This window comes from Phalacrocorax carbo, chromosome 1, assembly GCF_963921805.1.
Source record: "Phalacrocorax carbo chromosome 1, bPhaCar2.1, whole genome shotgun sequence".
In the NCBI taxonomy this organism is placed as follows: Eukaryota; Metazoa; Chordata; class Aves; order Suliformes; family Phalacrocoracidae; genus Phalacrocorax; species Phalacrocorax carbo.
The window spans coordinates 66,799,158-66,822,288 of NC_087513.1; the positions used below are offsets into that span (position 1 = coordinate 66,799,158).

A 23,131-nucleotide genomic window follows, 5' to 3' on the forward strand; every position below is an offset into this window, starting at 1 on the left:
GCCCTGGCCCACAGCTGCTGCCTGCCGGGGAGGCTGCTCTGCCCCAGCAGCCTCAAGGACGACCTAGGGGCTCCCTGTGTCGTCAGGTGCATCTTCCTGTGTCCTACCGCTACTGTGTTGGCTTGTCACAGGCTTTTGCCTGGCTATTGAAGGGCAAAGTAATGCCAGTAATGGGAGCTAATTCAGGATTTTCCCTGAACTAGTTCTTAAGGTGGCTCTCAATCATAAATTAATTTATGCTCAACCACTGATGGCAGGCTGTAACATGGATAAATCGTATAAATTTAAATTTATTGAAGTGGAAGTGTTTTGTTCTGGTTTTTTTTTCCATTAAGTGTTTGCCAATGAGCAAAAATGGGAAGAATTGGCCTCGGTGAATATCAGCCTTGGGATGTTTCCCTTGGGCACAGCTGACCCCCAGGCTGAGAGGCTCATTCTTTGTTCAGGCAATTACAAGCAGGCTAGTCTTGATCATCCTGTTTAAGAAAATATGCATTTTCAGATTTGCATAAATTGCTGCTCTGCTTTTATCTTGTAATTCATGTGCTGTGTCACTCATTGGTAAATCCCCTCTTCTTTCGGGGTTAAAGGATGCTGAGATGCTGTGGGTCATTCCCCAGGATGGTCTGCTGGTTACAGCCCTGAGTCACCCACCTGTCCAAGTGCCCTGAAGGCAGCACCGGTGCAAGGTGATTTCTATGGCAAATAAACAATTCCTGAAGCATTTTTGTGCATTTTATCTGAACATCTCTTGAAAATCACCTGGCCTGGCTTGCCAGTCATTGCAGCTGTAGGTATACAAACCAGATGAAAGATCCAGGGCGCTTTAAGTCAGTGAGACTTACATGCGTTGCTTCTGTGGAACTGTTGAGATCTGATTTGAAAACCTTTGCTTTCATAAACAATTTTTGTCTGAGATGTGAATCTCAGATATCCTTTTTCATCTGTGCTGTGCTATGTATAAACATTACAGATCTGAAGGTACCGAGCCGCGAGACAGGTCTCGTAACTGCCGTGCACCGTTCCTGACTCACGCTCAGAGCTCAAAGCAAAATATTAATTTTTGTTTTCCAGTTTTTCCAATTTGGCTGGCTCGGCTAATCCATACCTTGTTACAAAAAGTACCTGTTGAACAACAATTGCTTATAATACTTCGACTGAAGAGGTAGCATGTGGAAAATCTATTAGTCACAAGAACGTTTTAAAGCTTGTTCAGGTGTTTCCCTCTGAAGAATTAGCTCTTATTCATTAAGATTCATTGATTTTTTTTTTTTTATTTGATTTTATTTTCTCTGTTGTTGGCTTTGTTTTGTTTCAAACTATTGCTTGGAATAATTTTTTTCCTTTTGATAAGGTATGCTTTGAGAACATCATCTGATTATCATCTTCCAGGATACATATTTAAATATGTGGCTTTGCAAAGCTATGGTTATACTTTATGCAAGCTCAAAAAGCAGTAGAGGAAAGGAAGTGGTGTCCAGGTAACCCATCTTTTCAAATGTTTCCAAGTGCTTTCAAAATGTGTGTAAATCAGGACTTAAAAAGGAAAAGAAAGAGGAAGGATGGTCTATTTTTAAAGCATCATACTGGATTTAGCAGATCGAGGCTGAGACTCGAGCTCAGTGGTAGGTTTTCTACCTTACCTTTGGTAGGTTACTGGAACAGAGAGTTGGAAAACTGCCAAATTGTTCTTTCATCCGGAAGGTTGGGTGTGTTGAAACAGGGATAACACCGTACTGATCACAGCAAGAACACAGTTTCTGGTTTGAATGAGCGTGTGTGTGCTCTTACGCATGCCTTATACTCACAAATCCTGTGGTTGGGTGTTTGCTGAGAAGGTCCCAGGTGAAATTATCCTCTGTTTGATTACAACTAAAGATTTGAACCTGTTTTGGAGGTAGCACCTGAACGAGGGAGGTCTTAGCTGTTCTGGGCAGGGGTGACATTGATGTCCCTTTCCCCTCTCAAAGTATCTTGGTTTTGCTTTGCTGCAGCACGGGAAGGATTTTGAGATATCAGACTTTTTTGTAGCAGGAAAAGCAAATTTTATTTTGAGCTCTGTGAATTGCTTAACATCTCAGAGCTTCTATACCCAATCTGTAAAATGAAAGGAGAAGGATTATTTTAATTTATTGTCTCAGTCACTGCCTGTGTTTGGACTTTAAGCTCTTTGGAATAGATATTTCTGCATGCACAGTATCTGTTGCAATACCATGCTGATGGGTTATTGTCCTGTTATTGTATTATGGAGAATCAACATCAAGACAAACGTTTGTCAAATTTTGTCCTCTTTCAGAAAAATATTTATAGTGAGTTCATGTTCAAATACTGAAACCCTTTCCGTCTCTACCACAAAATAGTGATTCGTAATTATACAGGAATCTGGCAGGGTTTGCATTTTAAGCATTACATTGTATCTTGTGAGCCATGTGAGTATTTCCAGACCTTAGTAAAGTGTGGCTCAAACATGGTGCTCTTGCAGCAGAGCTGCTGACCCATGGCAGAGCGGGTCCCCGCTGCGGTTACTTGTCCTGCACAGGGGAATGAGATGCAGGGACTTGGCCAAGGGCCCCCGGCTGATGTTGCCAGAACAAGGGGTTGGATCCAGAGTCTTTGAACTTGACTCTTGCTCTCTTCTTCGCTTAGGGAGAAGGATAAGTGTGAGAGAGAGACCCGTGCCAAATCCAGCTATGCGGTTATTAGGACATAGTAGTTACAATAGAAGCCTTAGGGGCCACTTTGCCTTGGGATTATCCTTCCTGAGCAGTTTGTCTTGGAAAACATCCTGTGTGCAAATTAGAGATTTAGATCTGAACATGAAGAACTTGCTGTAGGGGCTGTGCTCGATGATGTTCTCTGTGCTGGAGAAGGCAGGATAGTTCCCTGTCCCAAGAAGGCAGGGCAAGGGATGCAGGTATAGCTGCCAAGCAAAATAAATACTGTGGTATAAACTATAGTCACTTTGGGAGTGGGGAGAAATGAAAACTGAAAGGAAGAGAGGGATATATCAATGCAAGTAAGAGAGGTGGAGCAATCAAATGAAAAGGAGATCCAGGATAAGAGAAATTTAAAGCTAAAAGCCCATCTGCACACTGCAGAGAAACACCTCTGGTAGTTGGGACATTCAATAAGTCTCCAGACCTTCTGGGCCCTTTCCCCACTGGCCTGGGCTGCTCAACAAAGAGAAGGGAAAGCCCCAAGCTTAGGTCTCCACTGTCTACTACTTATGCCTGTACCCAGGGATGTTTTTGCTCAGATCAGATCGTGTCTTTGATGGCAGCAGCTTCTGCTGTGGGCCATCACTGTGGGCTGTGACCTTCTGCTTATGCATTTAAAGCAACCAGTAGTAGCCTTGTTGGCATCTCAGGGCCTTTCACTGCATCCAGCATGGTGTATACCGCATGAGGTGGGTGAGCCCCAAGAATAGGAAGGGATTTGTTTCACTGATCTCTGGAAACTCCTTTGATTTGAGCCATTCGTCACTCTGAGTTTGTGACCTTCTGTGGATATCACCCAGACAGAATTTTTACTTTTTCTATCTTTTCTGGATGTTGCTTGATGTCAGATGGGTGGGAAATGGGACTGTTTTGTCTTTGCTCTGCTCAACAAACAGTCCTTTCTCAAAAGATACTTCCTCAACTGGTGAATACTATCTAATCCCCTATTCTAGTTCTAAAGGTTGGAGCAGGATCAGAGAATAGTTTTCCTACCTGAGCCTCTCATTCATAAAATAACAGACAAAACTTGGCTTGCAGTTGGAGATTGTTATCAAAGTCTAGTAGCGATGGTGGGATAGGATCTGGAAATGCTGTCCTCCTTGACACAAGCACATGCATTCTATACAAACCCTGGTTTTCCCATCCACTTCCATTCTTTCCCTGCTTCTTTTTGTTTGTTTGTTTGTTCTGCTGCCCCTTTTTCTCCCTCTGGTCTGGGGAAATGTAGGAGTCACTTGTTTCCAGGTTGTCCTCATTAACCAGGTAAGCTACAAGAATCTCTCCGTCAAAAAAGACTTTATGCCTTACAGCATAGGTGTCTAACCTTGTGCAGGCTTAAAAGTAAATACAAAGTAACTAGAGTTTCTTACTTCATTAAACAAGTACCAAGTAAACAAGTACCAAAAGAACCATTTCCAGGTGTTTTTTTTAGAATTGTTTTTCTGAAGGAACCTGGGAATGTCTTTCTCTTCAGTAAAAACTGCTGGGTAGAGGATTGTTTTTATCTCTGCTAACTGCTAACAAACATTGCTAAATGGTAACAATTAGCCTAATAATATGGTCATCACTATTTTTTTTTTAAACAGCTTTTCCCATAGTTAAGTTGGTTACAAAACTTGTGCTAGTGACTATGTTAAATATTATCAGTACCATCAAAGAAGAGAGAGCACACATTTCCAGAGTTGAATGCCCTTATCCAAAAAGATACTTGCAACTTTGCTGTGAAAACCTGTTATTTCACATGGCTGTGTAAATCAGAACAGACTTTGAAATCGTCTCGTGCATACTAAGATGCACTGCTTTCTGTATGAGATTTTTTTTTAACCTTTAAAGCTTTCAGAGTTATGAAGTGTCATGAGACGCCTCAGCTTCACCAGTATATGTAAGTTGATTCTCTCTAAGTGCTCCTCAACAAGACAGCCAATGGACATGTATAATTACAGGCCATTGCATGGGAGAGATTCATAAATGGCTGATCTGTAGCTAGGAATGGTTTTGAGGTGTAACCTTGGGACTGACTTGTATGCGTGAAAACCATTGTGAAGACTGAGTGAGTAGCTATTAGTAAGACAAGATGAAAAATGGTTTTGCTCTGCCCGCTGACCTCCTGCAGATTGAGGCTGGTTTTCCACAGAGAGGTGGTAGCAAGAAGGAGAATGAGTTACACGATTTGTTGTTTTAATTTGCATATTTATTCAAGTGCATCTTCCCAGTGACCTCCTAATAGCTGAACAGTGTCAGATGACAGTGCTTTTGCTGTTGCTGATGTCTGCCAGGGCATCAGGCTGGCTTGTTCAGGGGACGGGAGGGGCCAGGCTGCATTCTTATCTATGCAAAAGCAGTCAGTGGGGCTATAGGAAAAAAGCCTTCTCACCCTACTCAAAACCAGAGTGTTTATACATGTATCTTTAATTTCATGGAGTGGGGCAGAGGGGCTAGGAGACATGGGCAACAGCCCAAGTGTTACCAAGGATCTGGTCTTGGTGAGGTTGAAAATCTTTTGGTTGCTGAAGCCAAAGCTCGTGAGACTTGCCTGGCACTGATGAGAACTGGTTTTGGATACAGCTGTAGTGGAGACATCCCATCTGCCACTCTTGCCAGTTACTGTTGACGTACCCGTGCACTGAAGCTGGGGGCAACGACTCCTTTTGCAAATAACAGAGCGGCTTTCACAAGTGGCGGAGCCTCAGGACAGGAATTGGAACTGACTTCCCTGCTTGTCTGTGCGATGCAGAAGCTGCTGTGATACGGAATAGAAGCAACCATCTGGTTTCACATTCACCAGCAGCTTACAAGACCCAGGGTCTTTACCTATATCCTGACAAATTGTTTGCAGCCTGAGATTTGCTCTAAGGATGACCATCTCTTTAATACCAACGTGTGATTTGTTTTTTTTTAAACATGTGTTGTCAAATTCAGATTCCCTCATTTATATTAATAACTAGGTTGTGGTATTGTATCATGCCAGCTGGATATTTGAGAAATAATGTACTCTTATCCAAATTCTGAAATATTCTTGCAGCTCAGCTGGATCAAATGAAATTTTAATTTAAAAAATAATGTGTTTACTTGAACCAAAACATTGCAAAAAAAACCCCAATAAACTAATGGATTAAATACAAATTTGGGAAAAAATACAATAGAAATATGCTAACTATACAGAATATTTTTGAGAACTAAATTTCTGTTAGGCTTCTGTTTGGATTTTACTTTTTAAAAATACTTTTAAACACTTACAGACTATAAACTACTTCTGGTGTGTGACCAAGGCAAATCTCCTGGAAAATACACTCAGCCTTAGAAGTAGTAGCAAGAGGAGCAGAAGCAGGCAGGCAGGAGCAAGCGAGAAAGTCTTACCACAATGTTTTCTTGAAGTTCACTTCTTTCTCCTCCTTTTCCCGTGTAAAAATACATGTTTTATATAGAATCAGAGTATTATTATCCTGTACTTTAGAGAGAACTTCTAGTATACTTTTAATAAATGAATTTAATGATGGAATATATCTAGACAAGATATGAATATTTATGGTCAGCAGTTTCTTCCTGGGGGTAATGAGTTTTGACGAATTAAATAATGTTTAAGGCTTTTATGTACTTTCTTATTTTCAAAATAACATCTTACTGTATAAACATGGTTTCTGTCTTGTTTTGTCACTGATGTCCTTGCCAACCACATTTCAAAACCAAAACACTGAAAGATAGTTTATTCTCTCTCTCTCCCTGTCTAGATTATCAGCGTCTGATGACGGTGGCAGAGGGAATCACGACGCTGCTGTTCCCATTTCAGTGGCAGCACGTGTACGTCCCCATCCTTCCTGCCTCTCTCCTGCATTTTCTGGATGCTCCCGTTCCCTACCTGATGGGGCTGCAGTCCAAGGAGGGAACTGACCGCTCCAAGCTGGAGCTGCCTCAGGAGGTCAGTCTCTGCCCTTGGGGTTGCTATCCTGAAACACGTTATTAATATTTGTGTGAATCCCTGCTGGAAAATGCCATGCCTGGTGTTAAGAGGCTTCTCTGGCACTGTGAAGATTGTTTGCCAGCTGGAGTGAGGTAGTGGGGGAGGTCTCTGCAGTCTTTCTCGGTCCACTTCTGGATTTAATGAGTGCTGCTAATTATAATTCTAAATGCTTCTGCTTCTTGCTGTGATGCTGAAAGATTCTCTACTTTCCCTACACCACACATTTCACTGGGTTTTGTCACTCTCTGTGTCATGCTCCTATCAATAGAGGGCTAAAGAGCATTTCATTTGGTGATGGTCTTTATGAAACTGCGTTTCAGGTGCAGTTGCTAGATGGTATAAACCTGTCCACCCGCTGTTGATGAGAAGGGTGCCCCCTCCTGCCAGCCTCATCCCACCCATGGGTGAGCCCACGTGTTCCTGGTTAGGTCGAGGTCTGTTACTAGACCAGCATCCTTGCCTCAAACAAGCCAGATTTGCATTAATACCATGCCTGTGAACCACTTAGAGGCATACACACATATATGCTTTTAAAATATTGACCCACTCCAATTATTGTCTTCTGTTCTCCCATGCAATGGGAAGTGAAAACTTTGCCTGGTATATCACATTTTCCCAGAGGAAAAACAGGAAGGAAACGTTGCCCTCCTAATTCAGGTGTTAAAATTGCTGGTAGTAGAGAGTGAAATGGAGATTTTTCTCCTCAAAATTTGACCAGGATGATTAAAACTGGTTTGCGTTTTAACCTGGCCGCTGATCACCCTCCATACTGCAGAGTCTTTGGGATACGGCTAGCCTGTCTGCATTCGAGATGGTGATGGACCCATCTCTTGAGCCTGCCATGCATTTTAACTTGGGTTTCTTCTTAAAATCAGTAGGAACCCTAAGAATAACTGTTTGCATGGCTGTAACATCTCGTGACGGTGGCACCACTGTGCCCAGCTCCATGCGGGGACCTCCCCCGGGGGCAGAGTCCCGAAGGCTTGCGAATAGGTGCTTTTACTAAGAAGGCAGATGGGAGCAGCAACAGCGGAGAATATGCAGGAGGGGGAGCTTGTACGTGGAAGTGCAGGAATAAAAACAAGGCAAGGATAATATGGTTTTTAATAAAGGTCTGTGTTAAGTATTAGGTGGAGGTGACTGATTCTTAGCTTTGGTGGCACGTAACAGTGCAAATCAAATCTTGCCTCATGGATACAATGGCCCAGTCGCATGAAATTTGCACTGGTGTGGAAATGAAGCTGTTATCTAGCTAGGCTTTTCAGTAAAACCATGCTAATATTACATAATTACTGCGATTTTTAAAACTATTAGTCATATGCTTTTAGTTAGCAGATTAAACTGTCATTTTCCTTAATTTAAGATTTTGATGTGATGGGCTTGCAGTATTGCTGGAATAACAAGTTAAATATTGCCAGTGAGGGAAGTGTAACAGTGGGGTGGAAAACACACCCCAGACTCCCATTACAACGTTTAACAAATGAATGAAAAATATCAGTGCAACATTTATGAACACCACAGGTCCAGTATCTGTGGGAAAGGAAAAGAAAGAAGGGATACTGAACAGGGAAGATCTTGAATCTCAGATTCCTCTAGGCAATAAAAAATAGAAAATCCTTCAACATGCGAGCAGTGATTAAGTGCTATTCGCTTTAGCATTCCTTTATTATTCAGGCCAGGGGCTAGCTTTTCAAGCTCTTGGTCTAAATATAAACCATTTGTTTGTTAGAGATAAAAATTCTAACAACTGGCCATCATACTGTCTTAAGGTTACTAATCTCTCTGCATTAACTTTAATCATCAGATGTTTTTGAAGAGCGAAGCGAGACCAATTCCCCAAGGGTTTTCTGAATCCAAATCTCATTTTTCAAATTTTGTAAATGATATGCAGAGCTGAAATTAAAAAGCCTTTGAAATGAAATATTGATAGATAAGAAGACAGTCTCTGAGCTAAAGAACCATACTGATGCATACCACAACTCTTTAATAGCTGTATAGTTAAGTAAAGCAAATTGTTTTGTGTGAAGAAATGCTTTTCTTTGTACAGTCCAAATTTATTATGAAAAAGTGAGCTGAAGGGACGCTTCTGCTTTACCAAATGAATCCTAATACCCTTTAAAGTATCTATGTGAAAGGTGATTAATCTCAAGCATGCCCTGAAATATCCAATATGTTACAACCATGTTTGCTGTGGAATGTATTGTCCTACTGACAATTAACCTTTTCAGAAAAGGAGGAAAATAAATCCATTCTGTTCACATAATCTGAAGATTAGTCTACAGTGTTTGGTGAGAAGTAAAGAACAGTAAAAGTGCCTTGGAGAAGGTGGAGGAGCTGTGGTAGCGGCCAAGTCAGGCTAACAAAGACCTGCTGCTGCTGCTGCTCCTGTTGCCCTGTGGGTTCCTGCATCTCTCATTCTGCAGCTTTATGCCAGGGTAAAACCCTTCGGAGCTCAGCACCTTGGGAATCTGACCTGGTTTAAGATTTGATTCAGCACAGTGCACTCAGAGAATTTCCGATGTAAGCCACAGTTCAGAAGATCAATTACTGTTTTTCATTCTGCTATTATTCCTGAGGGTGCATTTGCAATGTAATTAATTTTTATGTAGGGTTCTTCCATCCCCCCATTGACACTTTCCTAGTAAAAGTATCTGCTCTGCTAGATTCATGTCTTCACTTAGCTTTAATCTTATGGGCTGAGATCTATCTCCATTCATAGCAAAGCTGTCTAAGAGCACTCTGTTTAAATCTTGGGCAGAGGAATTGTCAAGATTAAAAGCCTCCATGGAAAGAGGGGGTAGGGGGGAAATACGGCTTGACCTCCAGTGGACAAGCTATACTTAGACATGATCCCAAAGGATTTGCATGGGACCCTCTTTTGTAGCTTTGCTCATAGCAGCATTTTCTTTCTCACTGAACATCTCATTCCTTGGTAGCACAGCTACAGAGGCTTCTTGCAGTTGGATCCTGGTAAAATAAACATGCCCTTGAGATGCAGTAATTCACACAAATAGTATTTACGTGGGCTAAGAAGCAGTGCTGCACACCCTGCGCACTGGTGTGTCCTTGGCTGGTCTGGGAGGGGATATCAAATCTTTGTAGTGGGAAGTTTGGGATCTGCAAATCATGGTGGAACAGGAGAGGGCAGGGACTTTATTTATTCAGTAAATCATTGCCTTCCAGTTGGCCCTCAGCTTTACTGAAGTCTGAAATATCACAGGCTAGACAACACAGCTAAAGTCTTCCGCATATATGCGCTCTTATCCTTCTGCCTGGAAGCACCCTGGGAAAATAGGGCTACTTACTAGAGGAGCCAACTCCAGTGCTGAGCATCCATTCTGAAAAGTTTCTTTTTATTTCAGGCAAACTTGTGCTTTGTAGACATCGATAACCATTTCATCGAACTGCCAGAGGAATTCCCCCAATTCCCCAACAAGCTGGAGTTTATCCAGGAAATCTCCGAGGTTCTCCTGCAGTTCGGGATCCCACCAGAAGGTAACCTGCACTGCAGTGACAGTGCCACCAAACTCAAGAACCTGGTTCTTAGTGACTTGGTGAATGACAAGAACGGGAACATCCCTGGCAATGCCCTCAACATGTATGAGCTGCTGAAAGGCAACGAGACAATTGCCCGTCTGCAAGCCCTCGCCAAGAGAACAGGTGTGACAATGGAAAAAATGACCATCACAGCTCCCCTCGCGGAGAAGGAGAAGGACGGGAACTTGCCGTGTGAGGAGGTGGAGCTGAGAGACTACAAACTGAACGTGCAGCTTCGCGAGGTTTTCGCCAACCGCTTCACACAGATGTTCGCAGACTATGAGGCTTTCGTCATTCAGGCTGCCCCCGATATGGAGTCGTGGCTGACAAACAGAGAACAAATGCAAAACTTTGACAAAGTAAAGATAGCCGTGTATTCATTTTTCCATCTGAAAGTGCTTTTGGGAGGGAGGAAGAATAGCCATATTATGTATATGTAGACTAGGTACTCTCTAATCTGCCATTCTTCATCTGCCTCACTGAGAGATTTGTCCATTCTGATTACACAGGGCCAGATCACCTGCCAAAGTAAATCAGTGCAGATCTGCTGAGCCGGTCAGAGCCATCCTGGCTTGTGTGAACCAAGCTGGCAGGCTTCTGCCCAGCTGATGGGGCTTCTCCGGTGGGTTTGTTGGAAAGGTAGCAACAGAAAGTGACTTTTCTTACTTTCTTTTTTGTTTGCTGAGAGGAGAGGTGCACACACAGGCCAAAAAACAAATCCAGTCCTCCTTGTTTCCTAATCTCACAGCAGAGCTTTTTGTTAATGGGTAGTGTTGTTCTGTAGAAGGTTATCACACTGTTATGGGAGAAGAGTACTGTTATGACTCGATTGTAGTGTGTACGCAAGAGTGAAAAGGAAGCTGAGCTTAGAAATGGGGAAATAAAGAGGCTGTAGTCTAGCAAAAGGAATGAGAAATGTTGGGAAGCTTCCACAGTTGTTATTTTTCAGCGTTAATTTCCAAAGTAGATAGGGCTCTTAGCCATCAGCTTTTTCAGATAAAGTCCTTCTCTAAGGAGAATGATAGAAGGATAAACAGTCAGGAATAGACTAAATATTGATCTGAGTCAGTTTTTGCTCAGAAATTGCTGCCATGCCTTTTATTGGTCTTGTTTGTATTCAGGCGTTGAACAGTGCAGCATTTAAAAGGAGGGGGTTGTTTAGGCAATCTGTGTTAGTACTTCTACAATAAAATGGGCTGTTAAGGTTAGGGTTTTCAAAGCTCAGAGACTTAGGTTCTCTAGAGAAGAGACTAGAGGTTTCTCTTAGGTTCGATAAACACACTCAGTTTTAATTGGAAAGTCATGATTAATTGCCCTGTGTAGCTTCACAAAAGAGCATTAGCTGGAGAGCACTGTTCACCCCTTGATACGTATGACACCTTAATAAGTGATCCGGTGCCAAGCAGGGATGCACAGACCAGAGGTCCCAAGTGGGCACATATGGCGGGGGTCAGCCATGGGTTGCACAGGGCTCATTCCTGCGGGTGGTAGCTTGAAAAAGCGGCAGCGTGGGCACTGCTTCAGTAACTCCGTATTCCCTTCACTCCATCTGTCACGAAGCCTTCCCAACTGCTTATTTCTCACAGTTGTGACCGAAGAGGTGACCTGTGAACCAAACCCCTTCACAGATGGATTCGCACCTCTCTGAGAGGTGTTTCTGTGGTGGGGAAGCCTTGTCCAAGCCTTCCCGCTGGCTGCTGGATCGGTTCTCTGACACAGGACAGCTCATCGTGTCAGCGCCGGGCGGGAACGTGGCACTAATGAGCTGTTCTGTATTTCAGGCTTCCTTTCTTTCGGACCAACCTGAGCCTTACCTCCCATTCCTTTCACACTTCATCGAAACACAGATGTTTGCAACCTTCATAGACAATAAGATAATCTCCCAGTGGGAAGAGAAGGACCCTTTTCTACGAGTTTTTGACTCCCGAATTGAGAAAATAAGGCTATATAATGTAAGGGCTCCTGCACTGCGGACATCCAACTACCAGAAATGCAGCACTTTGAAAGAAGCAGGTACGTTCTGATGGGCTAGTAAAATATTCAGAAGTACAATGTCAGCCACAAAGAAATATAGGCCCTCAGTCATGTGAGTGTTGCAGCTGATGAGGAAGCCCTAGAGCTACCTCAGGAGGACTCAGTGGTGTCGTTATTTTCCCTAGGCAAAATCTTCAGCGTGCTTTGAAACACCAAAACCAGTAGAAGCCTTTACCTTCCCTTCAGGCTCTCCTAGACTGGTGCCTTTAATAAACACAAACCAAACCATGGAGCTGGGCTCACCATTTCTCATTTCAGGCAGCTCCTGTTCCATTGCCAGGAGAGCTTTTTTACACCGTGGGTGTGGGACCAACCAATGTCAGCCACACTGAGGAGCTGAGCCCTGGTGTCTGCTCCACTGGCCTTGTCTCCCCCTTCCCATAAAAAGACCTTTTTTTGCCTTACACCGTTTGGTTAGAGCAACGGGGGATGCCGGGGACGTAATCCTGTGTGGCAGATTTAGTAGTTCTGGCAATAGATGCTCAGTGGTAATGAACAATATGCCGAGTACTGAAGACTTGGATTTTCTTCCATTACAGTCACAGGGTGCATTTTCAAACTATACTTGAGTTTCTTACTGTGCAAGTATTTATTTCATTTCCAAGTAATACAGGGAAATCATAATCTTAAATTTTTTGGGACAAATTAATGAACTGGGGCAAACATGTTTCTCATGGTTTTTATTAGGTTTTTGGGGTTTTTTGCTTGTTTAATTCCTTCAGAGTGTTTTACTTGTTAAAAATGTGGCAGAAATAGAAATCCTGTCTGCTTATTTTTTTCTATCTAAAACCAATTCTAATCTGCAGGTCAACTGTTTATTCAGCGTCTAATTTTGGTAGATATTGTGGCACCGGAACCTCATTTTCTGTCTTGTGAAAAGGAGCAAACTGATAGTAATACCAACTTTCCTTCATATTTACCATTCACAGCGGATGCAACCCTAGCACCGATCCAGCACCTGTTTGTTTAATCTACTATTTTTGGAACCCTTCAAACCCTCTGACCCCACGCTACCCAGTCCTTTTCTCCAAAATAAAACCATATGAAATTTCTTTTTTTAAGAGGGGAAAAAAAAGCTGCTGAGTTTCTAATGGTAATGTATGTAAATCTTATGACAGCTTCTTTCCCATCACAGTTTTATAAAGTAGGAAATGAGTTCTGTGTTGTTCTTGGCAAATGGAAAACGGATTTAGCGTCCACATTTTGCATATTTATTCACTAGTCGTGATATACTGAAAAGAAGGGGCCTGCCCGTTAATGGATGGGCTATAGAGACTTGAATATTAAAGTTGCTAATTAAATGCTGATTTCCCCCATACACCTCCTTTCCCCTCTCCTTCACAGTGCATCTGACTCAATGTTGAGAGGGTGCCAGATTTTATTGACATCCTGCTCGGGTTTTGAGACGAAATCCTCACATCCTTGAAGCAAACCACTGAACCGCATTAGCCTCAGCGGAGCCGAGATTCCCAGGGAGCCCTCTCTGGTCTTGCTGTAGCCTCCCCTGTTTCCAAGCATCTGTTCATCTTTGTGATGCTGCTCAGGCCTTGCTACAGTTAGCTATGTTCTTTGAAGGCCTGTCATCCCGTGCTGGCATACCTAATTTCAGGAGCAGGATCTTTATAGGTACCAGATGTTTGCAAAACTCTGGTATCGCCCCCCCGTGCATCTACCCAAGGAGACATGTCCGGGGCAAAGCGAAGTGCCTGACCCTGCAGAGAGTTGCGGCCCGCCTCAGAGATCTCCTCCATTCTACCGAAGGAGCGTTAAAGCCAAACACCGAATTGCAGGGAAAGTTTGCCCAGCTCTTGCCAATTCATAACCCATCTCGTAGGCTCCCGTAAAGACCTGCCTGCTTAACAGCTAACTTGCTTGTGACAATGCTAGTTGTGCTGGGTGAAGAAACTAAAAGCAAAATAACAAAATAACTGCACAGATGTTTCATCACTTCTGTAAGTGACCGATTTCTGGGTCTAAAGTCACCGTTTAACTTAGAGCGTTTTCAGGGATCGGAGCATGACCACTAATATTGTTTTAGCATGGTGCCTTCAGGTGGTTCGCTAACATGGTGGTTCTCCTGTGACTGTAACTTGCAGCCCAGTCCATCGAGCAGCGGTTGATGAAGATCGATCACACAGCCATCCACCCGCATTTGCTTGATATGAAGATCGGTCAAGGGAAATACGAACAAGGATTTTTCCCAAAGTTGCAATCAGATGTCTTGGCAACGGGACCTACCAATAACAAGTAAGCACAGGTTTTATTTTCTGGATTTGAAAGCAGGTTTCTAATATAAAAGATTCACGTAATTGGACAGTAGTCCTAATTTTGGATGGGTTCCAGACAGTGTAACGAACCCTAGCAACTCTTCCTGTTTCTGATTTGTTCAGGCTGTGATTTTGAAATTACAGCCATAGTTTGGGTTATGTTAGAAAGTGTTAGCTCTGGTTTTGGGAAGATCTCTCAGTACTGTTTTCTGTTAAGTGGGAAGTACTGCGTCTTCTCATACATATTTTTAATTTTGTCATTGCTGTAATAAATTTAAAATTCATTTCCTCAATGTTTTGCACTGAATGGGCTAACTTGGAAACACAAGCCAAAATTCAGATCCTGAAAGAAATTTTAGTATTGATGCTTCCACATGATCATGAAGAATGAAATTAATGCCCACTCTCTTCCTCCCTTTTCTTTAATTGTTATTACATGCCACAGAGATTTGTATAGCTCTCTTTCATTTTCCATGTTGGAATAACCTGGAATTGTAACCTGGCGAGGGTAGAAAGTGTGTGGTTCTATACCTTGGATTACTATTCTCAGTCTGGTAGGGTTCTGTAGTGCACTTTCATATGAAGGTAGGGGTACCTATAGCTGTGGAACTGACCGTGTCGTTACATGGTTAATTTGCCTAATGTAAAATGAGAACCTGGAGCAGCTAATACTTTAAATTTATACAGTTATAATATAGAGTAGGAGTTCTAAGTTACTTTTTTAAATTCCCTCAAAACCATGGAAAGAGGGCGTTTTTCTCCCCCTTCAGAAATGGAAGTTTTGCACATCAATCACTACTGCTTCATGAAATTATTAGCTCAGGCCCTTGCTTCCAGTTTCTGTGGTAGGTAAAAACGGGAGCAGAGATAAATCTGAGAGCTCCAAAGCTAAGATTGTCCAAATGTTAAAGCTAGCTCTTGTTTTAGGCAAGTGCATGCATACAGGCTGCTCTGAGCTCCTGTGTGAGGTACCCACTCAATTCTATTTATAGACCTTTTGTGCACCCCACTGCTAGCTAATCCCTTTTTAATAACCTACAAGGCATAAGACTCAAATGATAAAATAAGATAGCCTTAAGCATTAAACACTTAAAGAATTGCAATTCTTTAAAAGCAATTTAAAAAAACAAATAAAAGGAGGAATGCGTATTTCCAAGTTCTTTTGTTTGCAGTCTTCTTGCAAACTGAGGCAAAAGTTTATGGGTAATGGTCCCTTGAGGAATGGAGGATTTCTTCATTTGCGGGAGGCTGTGTTTAGCAGTCTGCCTCTTATTCTTATGGTGGGTTTCAGTTTTACAGTGTCAGCAACAGTATGAGCGTGCCCAGGCTGCTTGAAGGTGCCTATATCTTCTGGCTCAATTGCAGAATCTTATTGAATCCATGAATAAGCATCAAATTAAAAATAGTTTTCCTTATGCCTTTTGAGATGCTTCTGTTAGATTGGTACCTATTCTAAAACGTGACTTTAACTCCTTGAGTGCTAATTTTGATTCAGATAGCTGGTTTTGGTCTTCAGATTGCAGCATGCTTCAGAATTTGTAAATACCAAAATCCCATTACTTACCGCAGAGCGGTGTCAGAGTGACAAATGCTTGGAATTCCTCCAGCTGTATATTGCCAAAAAGGTTTGTAATTGGAAAAACTCAGGACCATCTGTTTATATCTTTCTGGTTCCTGGCTTTTTATGTGAGCAGCTGAGAGGACTCTCTCTCTCATTTAAGACATGTAATTCTGCTGAATTTACACCCACGTATAAAAAAGATAGCCTTTTCATGCTCTCTGCAAATACATCATAATTCTTTTGACCACAAAATCAATTGAAGTATAGCCTTCCATTAATTTGAATTTCCCAGCGTGTGCTTCTTGGGGGTGTGTTAGACTTGCATACGGGACTGGGCCTTTGTATGTGGGGATGGTGGAAGAGAACATTTCAGCTACATTCCCAGGCACTTCACATGTAGCTATTTGTGTGTTCATAAAGTTAATGCAAAGGATATTGCTATGTTGATCAGAATGATTTTTGCAGACTTCAGTTCTACATAGCAAATATTGTCCTGAATGTTGTAAGGAAGTGTATTTGTCGGCGGTGGGGGAGATCCTTCCCATGTTACAATCAATTGTTGTTGGACAATAGCAAATAAACCAATTCAAAGCTCTTCTAATGAACACCTGTCCTCACTGGTCAGCAATCAGATTTTTATTGCTTCCCTTTCTGGACGGATAAACTAACAAAAACTCTAGCTCGTAATGCTATCTAGCTATTCCCTTCCTGTAGCCAGGCAGACCACTGCCTTACTGTTACAGGGCTGTAATGCGTATAATATATCTAAATCAGCAATATAATGCAAAGACCAAGCACTTTTAGATCATTTAGCCCTTGATCCTGTATGTGATCCCAGAAAACCACGTTGCCTAGACAGGCAGAAATTGTGCTTGGAAGAGGAGGTGTCTGGCTCTTGTTTGCTGGGCACGGAGAGCAGGGCTTGGGGACAGAGAGGGGGTTGGCAGTCATATTGGATCACTTCCACCTAAACGCAGCTGGAAGCAAGTGTAGATCACATTACCATGTGTAAGTGTTAAAACACCGAAGTCTGTCATAGAAGCAAAGTCTAATAATGTTTCCTCTGTCAGCCCGCGGCCATGCTCAGCAGCATGCTTTGCCCCACTTCTGTCGCTCTACTGCCTCCTCTCGCTTCCCCTCAAGATGTTGTCTAAAAGACTGGACACAGGTGAACCTGTGCTTCTCTGGCCCCAGCCAGAGAGACACTGCTTGCTGCTTTCTCTCATCTGCTTCGTCTTTTGTGGATTGGGAGAGCCTCCTTTTACATTTGCTCCTATTCTGGCCAGACTGCAGGTGCATGCTTGGTGTCAGCAGGGCTTGTCTTTACCTCCTCCCTTGTGGCGGTAAGGAAATGTTGACTTCTTCAGCTAAGCAAGAACTTTACTGAAAATAACTCCCCAACTGCACTTTACTGAAAAGAAATGGAAACTTTAAAAACAAACAAATAAAAAACCGAACAAGAAAAAGCCCAAACAAACAAAAAAAAACCCACCCTAAACCCTCACCTCTGTAAAGCTGAAGGGGCAGCTCCCAGGTGTACAGTTTCCCTAATCATCTTTTTGACCAAAACTGCCAGAACATGAAAAGGCATTAACTGCAGAATATGCAGACCTAAACTTAAGCAAAAGATTATAACTATTGTACCCAATATTCTAGAATATTTCTAATGTTTTTAAAAGAAACATTATTTTTCTGTAAAGAGCAATTCATCCCAGCTAACAGCAATTAAACCCACCCCATCCATCCCCCCACCCCCCCCCCCCCCCCCCAAAAAAAAAACCAACCACAAAAAACCCAACACAACCAAAAAACCAAAACCCACCCCATCCAGTTCTGTCCTCTTTTCCATCAGGCATCAATGTCCCACTTGAGGGACATCCTCTGCACTCGTTGCCTTCAATACATTCCCCCACTTCATGGGAAAGCTTTCTGAATCTGCAGAGAGCAGCTGCAGCTTCCTCTGGGTTCAGAAATGGCCCATACATGCTGCCCTAACCTTGTAGAGCAGTGGCTTCTGCAGAAGTCCCCCTAGAAAGCATCCCAGGAGAAAGCAGGCTGCAGTCCCTTAGGCAGTTTGTCTGTTTATCTGGAAATGAGCAGCAGTTTCCGGAGTCGTCCTTTCATTTTTCAAACCCCAGCACCACATTGTGGTTTCTACATCTTCCCCTCTTCCTTCCCCGTGTGCATTTTCTGCCAGGCTTTTAAAATTTAAAATTGCTGGGACTCCACTGGCTGATGCATTTGCAGTCATCCAGGAGAAGAATTTGAATGACAAAAAGCCAAGCTACATAAAAACTTAACGGTTTTTGATTAGCTAATTGTTAAATTAGGGTGAATATGCTCACAGTGCAAAATTAAAACAATGAAACAAGCTGTGTTTTGAATCTAATTGATTACCTTGTAACTTAATTGATACTAAGAAGCTTGATAAATGAGATTAAATATTGCAGAGGAAAAACACTGATTGCACACCAAGCATGGGAATATAATTATATTCTGGCAATTTGTAGTGAATGCCTGCAAAGATCAGCTAAACTGATTCCCCACCCCCCACCCCCTTCATTTCTTTTTGTTTTCAAAGGAAGGTTTTGCTTTGTTGCACATTTACAAAATGGCTGAAATTATCCTTTATTGCCTTTCTCTCTATTTAGCCCTGGTTTTTCCACCTTCTTTATCTGAGCCCCACTTCAGCTACGTGATGTGTTGCTCTTACCCATGAAGCAGATTTCGAAAGTATTTGTTTGCTTTCTCCAGGCATTTGTTCCTGTGTTGTGTTCTGCCGACCTCACCACTGTGTCGGTATTCCTTTGTAAAAACCATGCATTAGGAACGTACAAAATTGGTTCATTTTTGTGCTCCAGTTTATGGCACGACTTGTGTGGGCACCGCCCTGTTGCTTCCATCACTGTCCCCCCTGCTTCAAGTTGTGAACTGCCCAGGGTTTGTCTACCTGGTGCTCTGGTTCTCATTTTAAAATAGGGTAACTGTTCGCTTATCCACTAACATTAACATCGGTTAATGTTTTTAAAGAAAGTATGATATATATATAATGCAAAGTGGTTGCTGAATCTCTGTATGATGATAGAATTCATTCTAGTTTCAACTAAATTATTTTTTCTATGGGAAATAGTCTGTCTTTTGTACTGAGTGCTTCATATTGGATAGACTTTTTCTACCTCTCTATTTGTTGGGTACTATTTTAAGGCTGGCTGTCTTCAATTAAGCTTTTTTTTTTTTAAAATCAAGCCAAACAATTGCATTTTCAAGTAGTATAAAGTAGCATCTCTGCAGTGCATCTAAATGAAAGAGAAATGAGTCAGCAATGGGCTATCCACACACAACACTGATGTTATATAAACTTTGCAAGTATTAGAAGCTCACCTTTTACGTATGAAAATCTGGAACAAGCAGTTACTATACATTAGGTAACCTAATACAGCAACCCACTGACAGGTGCAATGAAAATATTAACCACTTGTGTTCAAATACATTCATTTTCAGGAATAAAGCATGATTGACAATCTGTGCTTAAAAATGGTTTCTGAAATAGAAACTCTGTGCTATGGGGACTTGGAACCTGATGGGTGAGTCTCCTGAGTACTGATCATCTGCTCAGCTGGTGCAAGGTGGTGAAAGGGCAATTAACTTCTTTTCGTTAATATATAATTTTAAGAGAGCTATGCAGAATTAAAGTTCAGAGGGAAAAATGTGTGCCAAATTCTTGCATCCTCTATTCTATTTACTCACCCCTGAACAGTGTTACTGTCTCAAGGGAGCCTGCAAATTAAATACCACTTAGGACCGGGGGTCATCATGGCTTAGGGGGTGATGCTGGTAAATTGCTGCCGCTGTTCCTTGCAGAGGATGGTGGTTGCGGGTACCACCCTTCTAAATCACTTCTTTCCATATAAACTGATGAGACTGCCTGTCAGTGCAAGACCACTCCCTGCAAGGCATCTTGCTCATTGTTGTCCACCCAGTCAGCAGTTTAAAAGCTTTCCTGTTCAGCCCAGCAACGGAGGTGGAAAAGGTGCATTAGTCTCTATTGGAGCCTTCGTCTTCCTTACCATGGAGCAGTGTGTGCAGAGCAGATTCACAGTGCAGGATCCATCTCCCATCATCCCATCCGTGATCAGGTGGAGCTTGCTTTCGACCTTCCTTTTATTTTGTTCGGTCCAACATGTATTTGACTTGGAATCTCTGTGTCAGACTGCTCCTGAACCCGAGCAGATTACATGTGCAGACTGTGTGTATTTAATGTGTGCAGGCTGCGTGCATGCTTTAGGGGGATTTGTTGGAGGCACAGAAACACAGATAACTCTTTTGATGGAAATGTAGAGGTAAAAGGGGTATTGTTGTGATTTGCAGACCTAAATAGCAGACTGCCTCAGGAAATTATCTATATGAGGAGATCTAGGTTCTGTCCTATTAGACAAATGCATTTTTCTCCTTCCTTTGTTCTTTGCTATCACTGTAAATGGATTGTAAATTACGACAGTGACTTTCCTGGTGATGGCAATATTGGTTAAATCAGTCTGTGAATCAAGCTGTCTTGTGTTCTTGTTCTTTAGCAGCAGTACTGCAGTATATATCCTGCCCATTACACCCGTGTCTGGTTTGGGTAGACATAATCTCTTCATTTCTCTATGGAGCTTTAAAAAGATGGGTGGAGCGGGGGGGGAGGTAGGGGGAGAGAGAGAGATATGTACATATAGTTGCAGTACAGCATGGCCAGTCCCAGGTGTGAGGCTGCTGTTTTGCTAGATTTGCCTCTGACATCAATGACAGATTTGATGCTATCTTACCATTTTTATTACAGAAATTAAGTATCACAGGTTAAGTGTCATATTTTCCAAGTGTCATCTTTACATTTCTTCCAACTTCTGCAAATGTATTCCTGTGCTTGTTGGGTCTAATTTGATATTAAACAATACTGACTTCACTGCCTTCATGTTAAAAGGGTCTTAGTTGGTGGTGTCTTCATTTCATTTCTCTATATTGAGCAGAGCGTGGTCTTCCCTGGTCCCTCCTCTGAAATGTCACTGCTTTTTTGCGGTTCCTGGAGGTGAAGAGTATCAGTCTTTGGATGTGGGAGTTAGATACAGGTAGACTACTGAAATGAGCCTTTTCTCCCTTCTCCAGGTAAGCAGTTTGTCCCTGGGCTCTCTGCAGCACAGTGCCCAAGCTGCAGCAGCGTCATCCCCAGAGACTTGGTGCCTGTAGCAATGCCTCCGCTGTGAGGAATAAATGAAATATGCCAGTAGTCCATGCTTGTGGCTCTACAAGCAAAAAAATAAAGGGGAGAGGGCATTTTTTGGGGTCAAGGAGTACTCGGGCAACATCTAGGCAGGGCAGCAGCACTCTGTGTGTGCTCCCAGGTGCCAGGCAGCTCAGGACTCATCATCCCAAGGCAGGGACCAGCCAGGAGGGCTTTGTCTCCTCTGGCACCCACTCCACAGGGGCACGGGCAGTAGTGGTTTAGCTGAAAAGCCCATGAGTAAGGGCTGGAAACAAGCAGGTGTTAGCCCTTGTGAGCACAGCTTTCCTTGCTGCTTCAGCAGCGCTAGGGCTGAGGTGTGAATAAGACAAGCAGCTGATGGCAGGGCCAGGAGAGGCACCCCATGGGATTTCTGCAATGCAAGGCAGGTAGTGTAGCCACTGGGGAGGACTTTGACCCCTTTAGAATCACTTTGAGTGACCAAAGGCAGAGGAGGAATCATTTAAAATGAAATCTCTGCTAATGAGGGGGAGAGGAAATGGTTACTGTATTATTTTTTAATATAATATATTATATATAAAAAATAATTTCCTATTATTTTGGGAAAAATCTATGTGGCCCAGGAAAGAAGAGGCTTTAGAAGATTTAGCTGCTTAATCCTGCTTATCTGCTGTTAGATCTTCTCAAAATCTCCTGGAGAGATTCAGAGCAGCACCCGAACGCACAGACCTCACCCGGCACCCCAGCAGCTCCCCTCTTCCCTAGCTTAGAGGTTGGGGAAGAGAGAGCGTGCAGCTTGCTGCATCTGTCATTGCTCCAGCTAACAAGCAGTGGTCTTTTTTTCATAAATGGCCAATCATCTTTACGTTAGCATGCTGAAAATGTTCAAATAGTTCTGATTAATAATCTGGAGAATGGTCTGTGCCTTCTCCCAGATGGAGTACGGGGCTAGAATTAACTGAAAACACTTTAATGATGGTGTATTACTTGTAATTATTCTGTGGCTTTTATTTGATTTTCACCTTCAGTGAGATGTGTTCCCTCAAAGGACACTTACAGCGATCCTTGAATCTTCTAGTAACTGCAGAAATGCAGGTGGAAAGGGATCAAAGCTTTGTCTGTAATTCAGAAGATGTCATATAAATTGATGCAGAAAAATATGATGTGGATAATAGTTGACCTATAACTTAACTTTCCAATGTATTACTGGCATTGTATCATGTGAAATGTAAGCATGGTACTAACTTGCAATAAATGGAAGGTCTCCAAAACCAGGTAATGAAGGTCACTTTTACATCTGCTATCCTCCACTTGAGGGGTTGTTTTTTCTGCTGCATTTCTACTTGTTGAGATTTATAAAATGTAGCGCTTTATTTCCCCCCTCGCAGTCGTCTAATGAGGTGTTGGGTGTTGCATCTGGGAAAAAAAAAAGGTGGTCACTTATTTAAACTCATGGGCTGTATATTTTTAAGACTTCTGAGGAGGTGCAAAGACACTTATGTCAGTAATGTATTCCTCTGAGAAGGTATCAGCATTTGCTGTGCAGGCACCTATTGGGCTGTTTTGTTTAGTTACTAGAGACTTGAGGCTACATGGCTTTAAAAATAAATTTCTTGTCTCATGGGATGGCAAGGTGCTGAACCATAATTACATGCAGACTCAGATGTTTATTTCCTCCTTTGAGTTTTTTTCTTGACATTATTTGGAAGATAGGAAGGGTCTTTGATTCTGACCATAAAAACTGTAGTTCCTGTGACTCTTTTTTTGGTGCTTTTTACCTGTGCATTTAGCCAAAATTCAGTCTTTGGTCACCTCGCTGGAGGAATTGGTAGAGATAGT

General features: G+C 42.4%; 1 protein-coding gene across 2 annotated transcripts in view; it reads left to right on the forward strand.

Moving 5' to 3' along the window:
- DENND5B (DENN domain containing 5B) overlaps nucleotides 1-23,131 on the forward strand; it is a 115,622-nt gene that overhangs the window by 64,641 nt on the left and 27,850 nt on the right. For both annotated transcript variants that reach the window (XM_064457924.1, XM_064457933.1), the window contains 4 exons: nucleotides 6,446-6,633; nucleotides 10,038-10,571; nucleotides 11,994-12,225; nucleotides 14,343-14,493. In XM_064457924.1, the coding sequence (XP_064313994.1) occupies nucleotides 6,446-6,633; nucleotides 10,038-10,571; nucleotides 11,994-12,225; nucleotides 14,343-14,493 (1,105 nt within the window). The remainder of the gene's footprint in view (nucleotides 1-6,445; nucleotides 6,634-10,037; nucleotides 10,572-11,993; nucleotides 12,226-14,342; nucleotides 14,494-23,131) is intronic.